Here is a 17,647-nt window from a genome sequence, read left to right as displayed (position 1 = left end):
TCCCAAGGCAACTTTCCCTATTCCAGGTTGAGTCCGTTGACTCACCAGAAGCAAAAACAAACAAATCTAGAACCTGTTTCCCTGCCATAAGAAAATGTGTCTAGGGCCAGCGGTGCCGTGTCAGGCGGAAAGTACTCGGGACAGTCCTTAGGGCCAACAGTGCCATGTCAGACGGAAAGTACGGGGGACAATCCCTAGGGCAAATCATCTAGGCAGCTGCTGGCCTGCTTCCCAGGAAATCCCAGTTGGCCTGGGACCGCAGAGCCACGGGCAAAGAGCCCTCCTGGCTGGCTCGCCAGATTGTTACTGCCTACAAACAGGTTCTTTACCCACCATACAAGAGGGGCGAAGTAAAAGCTGGAATGCCAGGGTTATGGCAAGGAAAGGATTTTTATTTTGGGTGACATGAGTTGGGAGAGGAGAGTGAGCCCTCAAATTCATCTCATCTCGTCTTGTCTCATCTCCCTGAAAGATGGGAGGCCAGGAGTTTTAAAGACTGAAAGGAATGCAGCTGCTTGTGGGTTGGGGGGAGTCTGTGACCCTGCAGGTGGCTGTCCTTGGTTGTTTGTCTCCATGGAGGATGGTGGACTCTGGTGCCAGGAAGCCAGGGAGTAAGCAAGGAAAGGAGATGAGTGTTTTGATTTTAACCCCTGTCTGCTGGGTTTAATGTAGGGGAATCGATATCAGGGCCAGTATCACTCCTCTAACATTACAATCCTTCCTTTTCTTCAGAGTAATTTCAGTTATGACTTAGTTGTGATTTCTTTCATATTTAAAAAAAATTCTTATGTATGTGCCATTAGGAAATGCAAGTATTTTCTCACATCCGTGGTGTGCTATCTGTATGGTTCTACAGTTGACAATTTTCATTCAACAATATGTATATCTTAAATTTGTCCATCTTGATCCACAGTCATATGCAGTAAATTCATTTCTAAAACTATGTAGTGTTCCACTGTATGAATATACCATGTTTTATTTAACTGTTTCTCTAACAGTGGACATGTAGGTTGCTTCTAATTTTTTGCTGTTATCGACAGAACCATAACCAATCTTCTTGTCTATTCTTCTAGAATACTCGTATATTATGAAATGTTGACTATTGGTTTTGTTTTGGCTCTAAACTTTGTAAGTGTATTTAGTCAAACAACTGTCTTGTGATTTGTTTTCTGTTCTCCATAGGGATGCCATTGAAAAATTATTTCCTGATGCCATTAGAATGCGATTTGAAGACATTCAGCAGAATAATGACATAGTCCAGAGTCTTGCAGCCTTTCAGAAGTATGGAAATGATCAGATTCCTTTAGCTCCCAACACTGGCCGAGTGAATCAGCAGAGAGGGGGCGGATTCTTTTCCGGAGTGCTCACAGCTTTAACTGGTGTGGCAGTAAGTTTATCAGTTTCTCTGCCCCCCCTCCTGCCCACAGTTCCCACTAAAGACATTTCTGTTGAAATACATCTAGACAATTGATGATATAACTGCATGTGATAATTCACTGCATACATTGAAATCTGCTGGCTTGCATGATTCTTTGGGGATGTTGCTTACTCTGGTAGACAATGTAATATTCAGAGCCCAGTAAATATTAACTTTATCCCTTTTCCTCTTCTTTATAACCTATTCAATAGGTACTATTATTATTCCCATTTTAGAGATGAGCAAACAGGTGCACAAAGGTGTTAGAACTGGAATTTGAGACCATGTTGCCTTGATGATAGAGTCTTGAGCACAGCACTTTACTAACTTCCATCATAGAGAATACTTTCTAAGTTCCATGCCGCAAAAATCTAAATGTTACAAATTTTCCAATAGAAAAGGCACGTGAGTCAGGTATGTTGCCCAAGTTAAATGGGGTCAAGGATGCAGTGCTCCCGGGTGCCTGCAAGGAGTCCTGTTCCTGTCTCTGTTCCCTCACGGCCTGACAACCAGCAGAGAGAGGAGCCTGCCGAGAGTTGTGCTCCCCAGTTCTCTGTGGCAGTGGCATTGCCCTGCTTCTCTGTAGAGACTTGCCATCGTTCCCTTCCAGCTCAGCCTCTTCCCTTCTTTGCTCCACGCTCATGCATTTAGAGACTGGCGTCTCTAACCTTTGTGTTTTTTAAGGTCCCTGTCACTTTTCCCCAGGTGGTCCTGCTCGTGTCTCACTGGAGCAGCAGGGAATCTGAGCACGACCTTCTGGTCCACAAGCCTGTGGCCAAATGGACGGCAGAAGAAGTTGTCCTCTGGCTGGAGCAGCTGGGCCCTTGGGCCTCTCTCTACAAAGACAGATTTTTATCTGAAAGAGTAAATGGAAGGTGAGGAGCAAAATCTTCTGACACATCACTGAAATTTCTTTTTAAACAGCTTTGTTGAGGTATAATCCATATACCGTAAAATTCACTCATTTAAAGTGTACAATCAATGGTTTTTAATATATTCATAGATACGTCATCACCACAATCTAGTTTTAGAATATTTTCATCCCCCTCAAAAGGAAAGCGCCGACCCTTTACTGGTCAATCTTCATTTCTGCTCACCCTCAGCCTTGGGCAACCACCATCTAGTTTGTCTCTATGGGTACACCTATTCAGAGTATGTCGTATACGTGGAATCTTACACCATGTGTGACCTTTTGCGTCTGGCTTTTTCACTTAGCATAGCGTTTCCAAGGTTCGTCCAAGTTGTAGTACATGTCAGTGCTTCATTCCTTTGTATGACTGAAGAATATTCCATTATATGGTTATACCACATTTCATTTATCCATTCTTCAGTTGATGAACATTTGGGTGGATTCCATTTGGGGGCTGTTATGAATAATGCTGCTATGATGATTTGTGTAAAAGTTTTTGTGTGGACATATATTTTCAGTACTCTCCAGGATTGAATTGCTGGGTCATAAGGTAACTCTGTATTTAACTTTTTAAGGAATTGTCAAACTGCTTTCCAAAGTGGCTGTACCATTTTTTGTCATTGACATTTTAATTTGTTTGTTGCTTCCTGATTATAAAAGTAACATACATTTATTATTTATTTTTCAAAATAATGTAGAACTGTAGTATATTGGCAGTGAAATACCCTCGTGATTCTACTCATCAGAGAAACCACTGTATCATCTTGCTGGACATCTTTCCAGATTTTTTTAATGTTTAAACAGACTTACACATGTATCATTTCTTTATTTCAACTGAAAATAGATCGTACTAAGCAGATCTGTGTTTATATGTATACATACACATGTTTGTATGTATGTGCGTATACTGTAGTCTATTTCATCCATCTCTACCAATTCACATTTGAGTTGTTTCCTTTTTCCTGTTCCAGACAATTCCAAATAACATTGTAGCAAGTGCCCTGGTACGAGGAACTCACGAATTGAACCCCTGGACTTTGGGGAGGCTGTTTCTGCCCATCAGCAAATCCTCCCACCCCGTTCCAGAGCACTGTCCATCTTCATTGCGGTCCCTCTCTTCCTTGGAGAGACTGTGTAGGGATGTGACACAGAACAGCACACAGTGCTGGGAGCAGCCACTCTCTGACCCGTTTGTTGTGGACATGTCGTCCACTCACTGCCAGGCTGCCCGACTGCCCCGCCTTCCACCCTAGTCACTTCTTCCCACTGAACTGAGCCCTCAACACTTGACTCTCCCTTGGGGAAGCAAAATGCTCCTAGTTTGTCTATTTTTTGTGAGAAATAGCCCACTCCCCCAAATTGTGATTTAAAAAAATCTGTCTACCTAGCTAATATAATCTGGCTTTGCATAATTGTCTTCCTGCTAGAGGATAGATTTCTAGAACTGGAATTGGTGGGTCAAAAGGAATAAACCTTCACAAGTTTAGGAAATATCAAATTACCCACCAGAGGACGTCAGTTTACACTCCTCCAGCAGTGGTTGTGTGTGCCTGCTGGTCTCGCATCTGCTAGTGCTCAGGGATGTTTTTAACAACAAATCGCTATGGACGTGGCTTCATGTTTCCTCATGAAAGGAAGAAAGAGGGGATCTATAATCATTTTTTTTGTTAAATCACTACCCAAAACCAATGACTTCTAATGTCGTAATGATTTATTGGATTTCTCTCCAGTTTTTTTTTTTCTATACGCACACTAAAAAATAGAGAAATATGTGAGAGGTTAGAGTGCACAGCCGAAAGATCAGAGGTTACGAGCAAAACAGACCTAGGTATGCCTTGGCTGGGTCACTTTATTTCTCCGAGCCAGTTTCCTCATTCACAAAATTGTCATCATGCCTCCTACCCTGCAGAACTGTTAAATGGATCAGTGATGACTTATGAAAGTATTTTCAGATAGTCGCTGGCAAACAGTAAGCGTTCAGTTGTCTGCTGTGGCTAATATTATTTCATATCCTGAGTGTCTTCCCTTACGTCACTGACTAGAAAGTTTGCTCCCAGTATATCATCTGAAAGAAATACCCTCCTATCCGCTTCCCCCCGCAGATTGCTTTTAACTCTGACAGAGGAAGAATTTTCAAGGGCGCCATATACCATAGAAAGTAGCAGCCACAGAAGAGCCATCCTCATGGAACTGGAGCGTGTCAAAGCACTAGGCGTGAAACCTCCCCAGAATCTCTGGGAATATAAGGTGAACTGTTTATTTCTTTAATTGAAAAAAGTATAAAGACCGAGATAGCAATGGTCTGCATGCTCATTACTTAAGACAGCACCGCAGACACAGGTGAAGCCCCATGTCCCCTCCCCCCGCAGAGGTGCCCAGCTCCTGCAGCTGGGCGGTGCGTTCTTCCTGGGCATGTTTTCCTCCTGGCTTTAGGGGTAGGGCTCTGCAGGCACAAGGAGCGTTGTTCTCTGGGCTTTTCACCTTCATGGGGGAGGCGTGAACTGAGCATATCCTTCTGCAAGTAGCTGACTCTGTGGCTCTCGTTCACTCACTGTCTTTCTTGTGCAGTATTGCATTGCACGAGGATGCAATAATTATGTATTTTCTGGTTGATGAGATTGTTTCCATTTTTGCTATTAGAAACACTGCTGCTGTGGCTATTCTTTGCAAGCTCTCACACTCAGGTACAAGAGTTTTTTATGGTACATACTGAGGGATACTAGGTCACAAGTATTGCACGTCTTCAACTTTATTAGATATTGAACAATTGCTCTTCAGTGTGGCTGCACCAACTGGTTCTCCCTCACAGAGAGGATTTAGCGAATACTGTACTGTAAAACGAACACTGTATGTTTTTTGTTAGTTAGAGCATATCTGTAATGTACCGGCATACCCTAGAAAGACATCATGGAGAAAAATAAATATAAATAACCAATAAGTTTATGGGGAAAATATGCTCACCCCTAATTAAAGAAGTGAAAACTAAAACAAGCAGAAGGCATTTTTTCACCTATGGTATTATCGAGGATGAGAATGTTTAATCATATGAGGAAGGATGCACTCGTGTTTTGCAGATCATCAATTGGTGCCGTCTCTGGAGAGCAGGTTGTCAATAACTCTTAAAGGTGAACCGAACCCACTTTCTCATCCGCAGCTTCACTTCTTTGCGTTTAGAGCACAGGTAGTGTAGCGCGGTGCTCAGAGCGGGCTCAGGAGGCTCACTGCCCGGGCTCCTGGTCAGGCTCCTCCAGGACGCTCCGGCTGTGGGAGCACCAGCAAGCTGGGCCTTGTGATGCCCATTTCCTCCTCAGTAAATGACGGAGAGAGTCATAGCGAGAACAGAATGTCCGAGTCACAGAAAGTCCTTCAGCAAGATGTGCCCCGCAGCATCATTGGTAATAGCAGCATGTGGAAAAGAACCTGTTATCGGGAACAGGAAATAATACAGACACCCATACGTGTACCCACCACAAAGAGAGGAGGCACTCTGGGTGTGCTTAAGGAAGGACGCAGGTTGTGGTGTTACCTAGAAATAAAGGAAAGCGCATTGGAAAATACACACATTTGTTTGTATCTATATGTTTGCACATACATAGAAAATTTCTGGAAGGATACACAAACTGTTAGCAGTGTTTCATCTGGGAATTGAGATTTGGATGGGAGGAGAATTTTGTCACTTAATACATTTCTATGCCATTTGAAAAAAATTACATTTACTGTGTACATCTATTACTTAACTAAAAAAAGCACTAGGTTAAAAAATTTTGAAGAACAGGCATAGAGGTCCTAAGGTAGAAAGTTTGTTGTTTTTTGTTACTGTTGCTTTTTAATTTTAAAAATTCCATACTTCTCTTTTACCATAAATTATTAGTTTTGTTAATGCAGTCAAACTCTGGGTTTTTTGTAGCCAATATTAATCCTATGGTGGGTTTTAATATCTGGCAGAACATCTCTGGGTCCTGTATCCAGCAATGACCCTCTATTTAAAATACGTAAAAGTAATCTTAATATTTTAACCAGGTGAATGGGAATGTGATTCTGGCCCTGGTGTAGGAGCAAGCAGGATCTCGTCAGCCTGCTCCGTCAGTCTTCTGTGCTCCCAGCCTTTCTCCAAGGATGGCCATGGGGCCGTTAGCTGAAAGGCCGTGTGATCAGATTCCTCCAAGCCTAGGGTCGCAGTGCAGCTCCTTCTGAATGCCACTGTTCTCATCAGACTTGAAAGAGAGGGCTCCCCGCTGCAGTGCTGTCATCATAATCACCTCACCAGGTGGTCATTCCTCCTTATCTGACAGGAAGTCGCCAAGAGTTGGAATATTTCAGTCCAGCACTCACACTGCCGCCAGACCTACAAATATGTAACCTGGCCATCTCCCTTTCTCTTGTACTGACCGTGATGTGGCTGGACGCAGGCAGACTTTATTTCTGGCACTTGTGTTCCTTTGGAAAGTCTGAGATATTAGAGTGATCTATGGCCCTCCAAAAGACCACAGTACGTAAATGGATAACACAGCATTTCTGTGGTATTAACATTTCATGGAGGTGCGAGGGAAATTATGAAAGAAGTGTTTTTGAAAGGCTCCTTTGGGGTTATAATGAAAAAAAAGATTGAGAAACACTGCTTTGGAGTGAAGAACTGCTTCCATATGTCTGTGTCTCTCCTAAGTTAGGATACAAAGATATTTTTAGAAGTTAGATTTTTTAAAATCTTACTATGGAAAAGTTCAAACACAAAAGCAGGAGAATAGTACAAAACTGCTATTTACCCATAACTGTGACAGCAACTCGTGGCCATGTTTGTTTCAATAATACCCCTACTACTCCACCCCTGATTATTTTGAAAATCTGAGATAGCCTATATTTCATAAGTAAATATTTGAGTGAATCTCTAAAAAGTAAAGACTTTTTTAAAAAACAAAATTAAAATATCACCCTTGTACCCTCCAAAATTATCAGTAATTCTCTGATATTATCAAATAATTTGTCAGGATTCAAATATCCCACATCGCCTCTTTTTTTTTTTTCCTGTTGATTTGCTCCAACCCGGGTCCAAGCAAGGTCCGCATTTGCCTGTGTCTCTTCAGACTCGTTTAGTCTATAGGTTGCCCCTCCCCCTTTCATCACCGTACACTTATGTGTTGAAGAAACCAGGTCATTTTGTCCTGTGGTTATCCCACATCTTGAATTTTGCTGATTGTCTCTCTGTAGTGTCCCCTAACAGGTCCCTTTGTCCCCTGCATATCCTACAGTCTAGAGGCTTGCTTTCCTTTAGGGTTGGTATTTGGGCAAGACTACTTTATGGTGGTAGTTGTCAACCTTAGAAATAACAGCCAGTTATTTTACCAGGAAAACGAGTTTGTTCAGGAATACCCAAAGAATTGCAATTTGGGCTGTGCATGCTATGACAGACCATAGGCAAATCCAACCTAGAGGGGAGAGGAATGTTATTTTCTAAAGAAAAAGGAGAAAATTGGGAGGGGCTGGAAAGCCCATTGGGGAAAAACAAGAGTTCCAGGCAGTGCTGATTCTCATTGGCTGAGTTTCCAGGGTAGTGGATTTCTGTTTAGGATGCAATGTACATTTCTTCCTGTAATTGACAGCTCTTGCCTGTCGACTTCTTTCTGCTGGAGTCTGTGCTTGTCCATCTTTCCTGTAATTGACTTTAGGTGGTCCTACGTGGGAGCTCCCCCTTCTCCCCTTCTGACTCCATTTTAAATTGAGGTTTCCCTATATTAATTTTCACATGGTGTTTTCTTCGATCAAGAGGCTCATAATGTCCAGCTGTCTGTCTCTTTCTGATGGTAGCAGCCACTGTGGTCATTCATCATTTAGATCCATTTGTTCATTAGGGGTTGCACAATTGTGATATTGTAGTTCTCCTGTTATTCTTCATTTGTTAGCTGAAATACATCTTAAAAAAAAAGGAAAATTTCCCTCAGCAACCATTTTGATTACCTAAGTACAGTTTTTACCAGAAAGAAGGTTAAAATCTTGATTCTTTCCCTTTATTTGCCAGTTTCAGGATAATGATTTGGTTCTCTATTATCCTCCAAAGACAACCAGTTTCTTTCTTTTCTTTTTTTTTTTGGTGAGGAAGATTAGCCCTGAGCTAACATCTGTACCAGTCTTCCTCTATTTTGTATGTGGGACACCTCCATAGTATGACTGATGAGTGGAATAGGTCCCTGCCCATGATCCAAAAGCACAGGCCAGGGCCACTGAAGCGGAGTGCACGGAACTTTAACCACTTGGCCATGGAGCCAGCCCCTTTTTTTGTGTGTGAGGAAGATTGGCCCTGAGCTAACATCTGTTGCCAGTCTTCCTATCTTTTATGTGAGATGCTGCCACAGTGTGGCTTGATGAGTGGTGCTAGGTCCGCGCTTGGGATCCAAACCTGTGAACCCAGGCTGCTGAAGCGGAGCCTATGAACTTAACCACTATGCCACCAGGCTTGACCCCAATTTCTTTACTTAGGATCATTCTTAACTGAGCATTTTAACGTTCTTGATGTGTTTGAATACATTTCAGTAATTATTCTAATTGATATTCAAATTATCCAATCTTTTTTGAGTAGGACTCTCTTCAAATTATTTTGAATCCTTTTTTTTAAACTTAACTTTTGGATTGAGGTATAAGGTACTTGCTAGCAAGTCCTTTTGACGTGGCCTCATTAGTCTTTGATACTTTCCTTTGTCATGTGACAAGATGTTCAAGTTACTCTTGTACCTTTCCTGCCCCGGACCTGGAATCAGCCATTTCACAAGTTGGGCCTTTTTAAAAAATCTTTTACTAGAAAATTTCGGGTATCGGGGCCAGCTCCGTGGCTGAGTGGTTAAGTTCGCGCGCTCCACTGCGGCGGCCCAGGGTTCGGATCCTGGGTGCAGACATGGCACCGCTCATCAGGCCACGTTGAGGCGGTGTCCCACATCCCACAACTAGAAGGACATGCAACTAAGATATACAACTGTGTACAGGGGGCGTTTGGGGAGATAAAGCAGAAAAAAAAAAAAAAAAGATTGGCAACAGTTGTTAGCCCAGGTGCCAATCTTTAAAAAAAAGAAAATTTCAGGTATATACAAAAGTAGAGGAACAGTGTACTCATGCCCAGCCTCAAGCAGTACTGGCTCATGACCGTTCTTATTTCAGCTGCACCGCTCCACTCACTCTCCACACCCCCGATCCTGGGATTATATTAAAGCATATCCAAACATCACATTAGTTTACCTCTACATACTGGAGTATGGATCTCTAAAGAGAAGGGCTCTCTTCTTCAATGTAACCATTATCACACTTAAAAAAATTTAATAGTAAGCCATTCATAGCACAAGTAAGTTGAATATGTTTTAACAGTTTTATTGAGCTGTAATTGACATATACATATTTAAAGTGTACAATTTGGTAAGTTTTGCCATACGTACACACCTGTGAAACCATCAGCACAATCAAGATAGCGAACAGAGCCGTCACTCCCCAGCGTGGCCCGCTGCCCCTTTGGAAGCACTCCTTCCCGCCCCTCCCCATCCTGGGAAGCGTACAGCGGTCTCTCACTGCTTCAATTGCATTTCTCTAAGGACTAATGATACTGAGCGTCTTTTCATGTGCTTACTTGCCACCCTTAGATCTTCTTTGGTGAAGTGTCCATTCATATCTTTTGCCCATTTTATTTGATGCTTAGTAGCATCGAGTAGTTTTTAAATTACTTTAAAATTGTAGCGAAATTGACAAAGGTGAGGAGAATGAACAATGCTGGTAATCCCACCTGAGATTCAAACACGGTTACCATTGCATTTTGCTCTGTTTTCTTCTAGACAATTTTCTGCAGTTTAAACAGTCCTTTGGTTTCTCTGTTCATCCCACATATGCTGGGTGGCATCTGCCGTGGCCAGGCGCTCTTCTAGGAAAGGGACCTCAGCCTGAACCAGGCCTTGCCTGCATGGCGCCGACCCTGTGGAGATGGGATTGCTACCTGTCTTTGACTCTTGTTTTCACCTAACGTCATGATATGAGCATTACCCACAGCTTCTCGTAATCATTGTTCAATGGCCCTGTGGCTTCTGTGCTAACTATCTACTGGGCCTCCATTACTTAGGTTGCAGAGTTCACTCTTTCTCTGTTAGACACAGTGCAGCAGGAAACATTTTGTGCATAGAGCCTTCTCTATTTCGGATTTTTTTATTAAGTAGTACCCACTAATAGATTGGGTAAGTTAAACTTTTCCGTTTAAAATTAATTATCTGACATCTCAGGGGTTTTTTTGTTTTTTGGTGAGGAAGATTGACCCTGAGCTAACATCTGTGGCCAACCTTCCTCCTTTTTCTCCCCAAAGTCCCCCCGGTACATAGTTGTATATCCTAGTTGTAGGTTCTTCTAGCTCCTCTGTGTGGGACGCCGCCTCAGCGTGGCCTGCTGAGCGGTGGTAGGTCCATGCCCGGGATCCAGACTGGTGAACCCCTGGCTGCCAAAGCAGGGCACGCAAACTTGACCACTCAGCCACAGGGCCAGCCCCTAAATTAAACATTTTTAAGACTCTTTGATACACTTTGCAAAATTGCTTTCCCAGAAAGGTTGTGTTCTACCAGCTGTGCCTAAGAGTGGGCTTCTCCTAGCCCTCCCCTCCCCAGCCGTGGAGACAGATTACATCTTTATAGAGTGTAGCCCAGTAGATTAAGGACCTCGCCTCTTCCTGCCCATTCATTCATTCATTCATTGTTTGTGCAAACCACACAAAAAGGGCTGATGGCAAAGGGCGTGAGCCTGTGGAAGGCGTGCGGGTGGGGAGCTGGGCGCCATGGTTGTAATGTGGCCCTGGGTCCACCTCGTCCTCCGCAGGCCGTGAACCCGGGCAGGTCCCTGTTCCTGCTGTACGCCCTCAAGAGTTCCCCCCGACTCGGGCTGCTGTACCTCTACCTGTTCGACTACACCGACACCTTCCTCCCCTTCATCCACACCATCTGCCCGCTACCGGAAGACGGCTCCGGGGAGGACCTCATCACCAAGCTGCTGGTAGGTCTGAGGAGCGCCTTGGGTGGAGCCGGTCCGCCGGTCTGCAGTGTGATACCGGAGACGTGGCTGCAGCCTGTCAGGGACGAGCGAAAGATGCCCAGCCTTCATTTAAATTTGGCAAGAAGAGACCTACAAAAGAAAGCAAAGCAGCAACTTCCCCACTCCCAGAAGCCTGCTTTGTGTCCTGCATTGCAGAGCAAGAGGGGAGCTACCCTCTGCATTTGAAACATTTAGACAAAACAAAACAAACAGCATTGCTTTGATTATAAAAGAAGATAGCACAGGTCAGATGGCCTGTGGCGTAGATTGAGGGGCCTTCTAGCTCCGTACTCTGTCTCGTAAGAGGATCCTCAAAGGATGATTATTTGTCCTCCCATGAGGCAGGGTTAGTGGCCATCGTTTAGGCCTCAGAACAGTCAGCCGCCGTCCCTCTCCCTGATGGACGTCATCGTATCAGCTGACCGCAGGGCCCGTGGCAGGGACTGTTGCTCCCACAGCTCCTGGTTCTTGCGTTTGGCCCATGGATTCCTTCAGCATTGGCTCAGTGGTTTCTCTGTCTGGTTGTTTATTTGAGCTCAGTGTCCTTTGCACTGCTTCTCTTCGGGCAGTCTCTCTGATCTGTCTATATCAAAAAGTCACGTGGACATAGAATTATCATATGTATATTATCCACACCCATAAGTGTTGAAAGGGAGTTCCTAAATCTCCAAAGACCCTTTGTTAAGCACTGCAATCAGGTGCCTTCCTGACCTTGGCCTTGGGTGTGGTTTGAGGCCTGCTCATCAGCCTGTTGGCGCCATGTCCCTCTGATCACCCAGCTTCCAGCTGTTACCCGCCCTTGCTGGGCCAGGGCACAGAGACGCCCTGACCCCCTTTCAACGCGGCCACCCACCCCTCCTCAGGCTGAGTCCTTCCTGCAGTACTCAGGATCTGGTCCACTGTGCGCAGGCTTGCTGAGCTTCCGTTAGTCTTCTGAATGCCTGTGAGTCGTTTAAATACTCTTGTCAGTTGTCCCCTCATATCTGTAATTAGTTTTTTACTTTCCCCAAAATTACTTTTTCAAGGTGTGTGTTTAATTTTCCCCTGACCTGTTATTCCACCACAGCTGAGAGGTTGAATTTAGGGAATTGTTTGAGCTACCCATGCAGTGATGAAGACATTTGAAAACTGGTTAATTTATATTCGTTTCAACCTATTTATAACTCCTGGGTAGATTTTTACTTCTGAGCTTCCACAATTATATAATAAGCATCTCAGTTCAACCTCTTTGGTAACATTTAGCCAATGTAAGATTAATTATTTTAAGGCGAGTTGGTGGATGGAAATTTCTTTTTCTTTTTTTATTTGAGGAAGATTAGCCCTGAGCTAACATCTGCCACCAATCCTCCTCTTTTTGCTGAGGAAGACTGGCCCTGAGCTAACATCTGTGCCCATCTTCCTCTACTTTATATGTGGGACACCTGCCACAGCACAGCTTGACAAGCAGTGCCATGTCCGCACCTGGGATCCGAACCAGGGAACCCCGGGCCACAGAAGCGGAACCTGTGAACTTAACTGCCGCGCGACTGGGCCAGCCCCTGGAAATTTCATTTTAGATTGTTGGATATGTGTGTGTTTTAATAAATGTAAAACACACTGGGATAACTCACTGTAAAAGTTAATCCTCATAATTTTTTGTGCCCAATTTTATTTATCTGTGTGTTCTTCTTAAAGGATCTCAGAGAACCCACATGGAAGCAGTGGAGAGAATTCCTCGTCAAGTACTCTTTCCTTCCGTACCAGCTGATTGCTGAATTTGCTTGGGACTGGCTGGAGGTCCATTACTGGACATCCCGCTTTCTCATCGTCAACGCCATGTTACTCTCAGTTCTGGAGTTATTCTCCTTTTGGAGGATCTGGTCAAGAAGTGAACTGAAGTAAGTGTATTTTATGTTGGAGATGGTTGGAGCGACAGAGACTGGGAAAGAAATGCCACATGGTGGGAAAGTCCTCTTTGAAGTATCACTCAAGTGTGAAAAGACTCCTTGGGCTCTGGTTTAGAAACGCTACTGGAGCAGCGAATAGGAAAATGACCGTGTGTTTGGGCACGGGGAGGTTTTCATGGTGCTTCTCCATATATCTTTTCCCCACATGCTATAGACTGTGTGATTCCTGGGGGTGGGGGGTGTGCATGAATGGTTTTAACAATTAAGGAGTAAACAAGCAAGAAGAAGAGGGCACTTCGTGGAAGACAGCAGTATGGCAGAACATTAAGAGATCTGATGAGGAGTTCTCTAGGCACGAGTTCTAGTTCTGCTCGGCCACCGACTTGGACAGTAATAGCTTCTCTGGATCAACGCATAAAACGAGGGAGTTGGACTAGCCAGTCACTGAGTCAGGACTCTTTTTTTTTTTTTTTTTTTTTTAAAGATTGGCACCTGAGCTAACAACCGTTGCCAATCTTTTTTTTTTTTTTTTCCTGCTTTATCTCCCCAAGCCCCCCATACATAGTTGTACATCTTAGTTGTGGGTCCTTCTAGTTGTGGCATGTGGGGCGCCACCTCAACATGACCTGACAAGCAGTGCCATGTCCGCACCCAGGATCCGAACCCTGGGCCACCAGAGTGGAGCGCGCGAACTTAACCACTTGGCCATGGGGCCAGCCCCTGAGTCAGGACTCTTGATTGCTAGTGACAGAAGCCAACCTAAACTGGCTTTCCTAAAAAGGGAAATGCCCAGTTAAGGCTTCCTGCAGGGCTGGACCCAAAGACCCAAATGCTGTCATCAGGACTGACTCTTTCTCTCACTGTCACAGCTCTGCTTGGTCCTGTGTTGTTTGGCCTCAGGCAGCGCTCTCTGTGTGGGGCCCCTTGGTCCCTGGGGCAGTGGATCTGAGCAGCTGAGCAACCCTGGGGGAGAGAACACTTCTTTCCCCATAGAACTTACATGCTTTAGGGCTCACACGCCACATGCCCACCGAACCCATCACAGGGTGCAGGGCTGTGCTGGCCCTCCTTGTCCAGGCTGTAGGCACGTACTTACCCTCACCCAGGGGCTGGCTCCAGCCCCACCCAGACCACATGGAAAGGAGTAGGGAGGGAGGCACCCCAAAGGAAAAATCAGGTGTTTCCAGAAGAAAGAGGATGGCAAAAGTAATATATCACCACACCAGCATCCTTTCAGCCTGAAACACATCCCATAACTCGACATCCCGTGACAGGGTTCTTGGCCTCATTAATCAGTAGCAGCCTTCTAGAAAGTTCTGAGAACCTGACAAGAATTTCCCTCATTTACTTCAATTCCGTGAACTCATTTGTTCATGCACAGTTAATTGAGCCCCTGCCCCGCCCCTGGCTCTCTGCCAGGCACTGCAGCTCTTCTGGTAAAGACGACAGTCTTTCCTCTGAAAGCCCGCAGCCTATCAGGGAAAATGTGTAGGTTAAATACGGTGTGACACAGCAGTGCGGCAGGTGGTGTTGGGGCTGTAAAGGGGAGGCCTCGCCTGCTGTGGGGACCAGGCAGTGGTGCCGAGGAGGCACCCTCCAGGCTGCGTCTGGGGTTTCAAGAGGGGCTGGGGAGGTAAAGATATGTCTTGAGCCCCAGGACAGAAAGCAAGGTCTTTGCAGCACGGGCAGCCAGCTCCTCACTGGAAGGAGGCCCAGGCTCTGGGCACTTCTGTGTCAGCATTAGGATCCCATCAAGGTTCTACCTCTCAGACGCTTCTCTTCTTTTTTCAGGACTGTGCCTCAGAGGATGTGGAGCCATTTTTGGAAGGTATCAACACAGGGTCTTTTTGTGGCCATGTTCTGGCCCCTCATTCCTCAGTTTGTTTGCAACTGTTTATTTTACTGGGCCCTGTACTTTAACCCAATTATTAACATCGATCTCGTGGTCAGGGAAGTCCGACGACTGGAAACCCAAGTGTTGTGACTGGCACTGCCCAGGCTCTGAGGGACTCTTCCAGCCTCCCTGACGTCTGAGGTTTGATGCCTAGGGTGGCTGGAGGTGGGGGGGCACTTAAGGTAGCGGATTTCCTATTTTCTGCCCTAGTAAACAAGGTGCTGCTTTGTCTGTCAAAGGGTGCGGCCAGGTCCTCTCTCCCTCTGCCTGTGGCATCGTGGCAGCAGGGACTGACATCCCAGAGCTGGGACAACACAGCAGCCACACCTCCCACCCAGCTGCCTTCCTCACAGGGACTTAGGAGGCCCCGGCCACGACGGCTGGCAAGGACCCAGGGTCCTCAGAGGATGCGATGTGTGCGACATGAGAAGGCTGCTACGTCAGCAGTGCCGCTTGCCCTAACATCGGTGACTGAGAAAGACTCCCAGGGCAAGGTGGAGCCCTGATCTGAGACCAGGCTTGTTGGGGCCAGGCCTGTCCTCTAAGTCAACTTTAGGGAAACAGAAGATTTTGTCATAGGCATAGGCACATAAAAAATAAGAGGAAAAACCCCAGTCTGCTCGACGATCCTGTCTTCTTGACGAGTTGCTAGAACGGTTCAGAGTTCACCCTCTGGAAGGATTCCATCTAGACTAGTTGATGGATAGCCTCGTCGTCACTGGCGTCCACGTGTAATTGTTGAAAGCTTGCATCGCTTCTCTGAGTAGGGGACTGAGGGGGACATCAGGCAGTTAATGGAAGGTAATTCACAGCAGCCTGAGCTGCCTCAGTGCTACTTAAAATTGTTTTGGGGTTTGTTTTTAAGAATTGAATGTGTAAAATAAATTCCAGGATAATCCTTCTGTTCAAGGAAACATTTTGTACGTTGACCTCACACTGTATAATCTTTACTGTCCTGTTCTCATGTATAAAACAGCAAGTATGATTACGCTGAGAGCTGTGGTTGTACTTATGAGTGGGATGAACTATGGCCTTTTATCTCCTGCCAGCGTAGAAGCAGCAGGTGTGAAATGGGATCCCTCTGAACACGGAGATAAGTCTGCCTCCAAAGGGTTTTTGTGACTCCACGACCCATTCATTAGTCCTTTGTGTATTTGAAGATTTAACTCAACCTTTGCATCTGAAAGTTTGAAGACATTACTTGAAATAAAAAGAAAGATTTTTATACAGATGAAACTTCCGCCTAGAGAAAAACTAGTGAGAAAACATGAAGCAAACGTGCATTGGCCAATACAACCTACTAGGCACGCTTAAGTCCGCCCGCCGGACGCCAACAGTGAGCCAAGGAGCCACCCGAAGGATCTTAAGTGAAAGGAGGGAGCATGTTTTTCTTCCTCTTGTGTTTGCTCATCAGGCCCCAGGGCTGCCTGACTTTACCTGGTTAACACTGTGACCTGGCAGAGACGCTGACAGCACTGCGGGTCTGGAGACACTGCAGGACTTGCGCATCCCTGGTCTCATGCCCTGCAGGGTTACTGTTCTTTCCAGATGGAGAGATAGAGGTTGGGTGGCACCGGTGGAGCTGGGCCCAGGCTGGACCACAGGTTGCCAGACTCCTAGTCCAGTGCTCCCCACCCACACCCCGTGGCCTGCCAAACACTGTCCCCACCCCTGTTCCCCATATCCTGTTCAAAGATGAGTAATATCCATGTATGCTCTAGGGAGGAGGGCAAAGAGATATGGCCTAGAGCAAACGGGCTGGGCCGGACTCTAGCTCCTTATCGCCAGCAGGAGGGACAGGCATGTTCAGAATGAGAGGCACAGGCTGCCTCTCTCCTCTCCAGGACTCTCAGTCATAGCAGGCTTGGCTGCATCAAAAGGGGGTGTCTACTTAAAATATTCAGATCCTTTGAGGCAAGAATTCCATTTCTGCAAGTCTGCGTTAGGGAATAATAAAAAGGTGGGCAACAGAAGGTGGCAAAGGTTAATTCACAAGCATCCTCATCACATCAACAATGGATAAAAACAGGAAATAGCACCAGTATCCAAAAGTTAGCTGTCTACTACAGCTATTTAAGATGAAGTTTCCAAAGATTTTTTAATGACATAGAGGAAACCTTATGAAAATCATACGGTATAGTCTCAACTATGTCTTTTAAAATTATAGAAAAGACTGATAGCACACTAAGTTGCTAAAAGTGGTTATTCTGGATTATGGGAATTGGAGTGATTTTTTTCTCCTTTATATTTCTCTGTATTTTCCTTTTTTAAATTTCTTTTGAGGAAGATTAGCCCTGAGCTAACATCCACTGCCAATCTTCCTCTTTTTGCTGAGGCAGACGCCCTGAGCTAACATCCACTGCCAATCTTCCTCTTTTTGCTGAGGCAGACGCCCTGAGCTAACATCCCTGCCCATCTTCCTCTACTTTATATGTGGGATGCTGCCACAGCATGGCTTGCCAAGCAGTGCCATGTCCACACCTGGGATCTGAATCGGGGAA

General features: G+C 45.3%; 1 protein-coding gene across 9 annotated transcripts in view; it reads left to right on the top strand.

The window, feature by feature from the left end:
* The window catches only part of BFAR (bifunctional apoptosis regulator), a 32,819-nt gene extending 16,437 nt beyond the window's left edge, over positions 1-16,382 (top strand). For 4 of the 9 annotated variants that reach the window (XM_044746607.2, XM_044746608.2, XM_070484892.1 and 1 more), the window contains exons 3-9: positions 1,183-1,387; positions 2,123-2,292; positions 4,430-4,574; positions 11,154-11,327; positions 13,041-13,243; positions 15,044-15,080; positions 15,386-16,382. In XM_044746607.2, coding sequence (XP_044602542.2) covers positions 1,183-1,387; positions 2,123-2,292; positions 4,430-4,574; positions 11,154-11,327; positions 13,041-13,243; positions 15,044-15,080; positions 15,386-15,652 — 1,201 coding nt within the window. In that variant the 3' untranslated portion in view covers positions 15,653-16,382. Of the gene's footprint in view, positions 1-1,182; positions 1,388-2,122; positions 2,293-4,429; positions 4,575-11,153; positions 11,328-13,040; positions 13,244-15,043 lie in introns of all 9 variants that reach the window. The other 5 variants (XM_014866330.3, XM_070484893.1, XM_070484894.1 and 2 more) reach the window with 3 other exon arrangements.
* The last annotated feature ends 1,265 nt before the right edge of the window (positions 16,383-17,647 follow it).

The sequence above is a fragment of the Equus asinus genome, chromosome 14 (assembly GCF_041296235.1).
Source record: "Equus asinus isolate D_3611 breed Donkey chromosome 14, EquAss-T2T_v2, whole genome shotgun sequence".
Taxonomy (NCBI): Eukaryota; Metazoa; Chordata; class Mammalia; order Perissodactyla; family Equidae; genus Equus; species Equus asinus.
The sequence above is the reverse complement of the archived record's forward strand: the minus strand, read 5'-3'. Positions and strand labels throughout refer to the sequence as shown.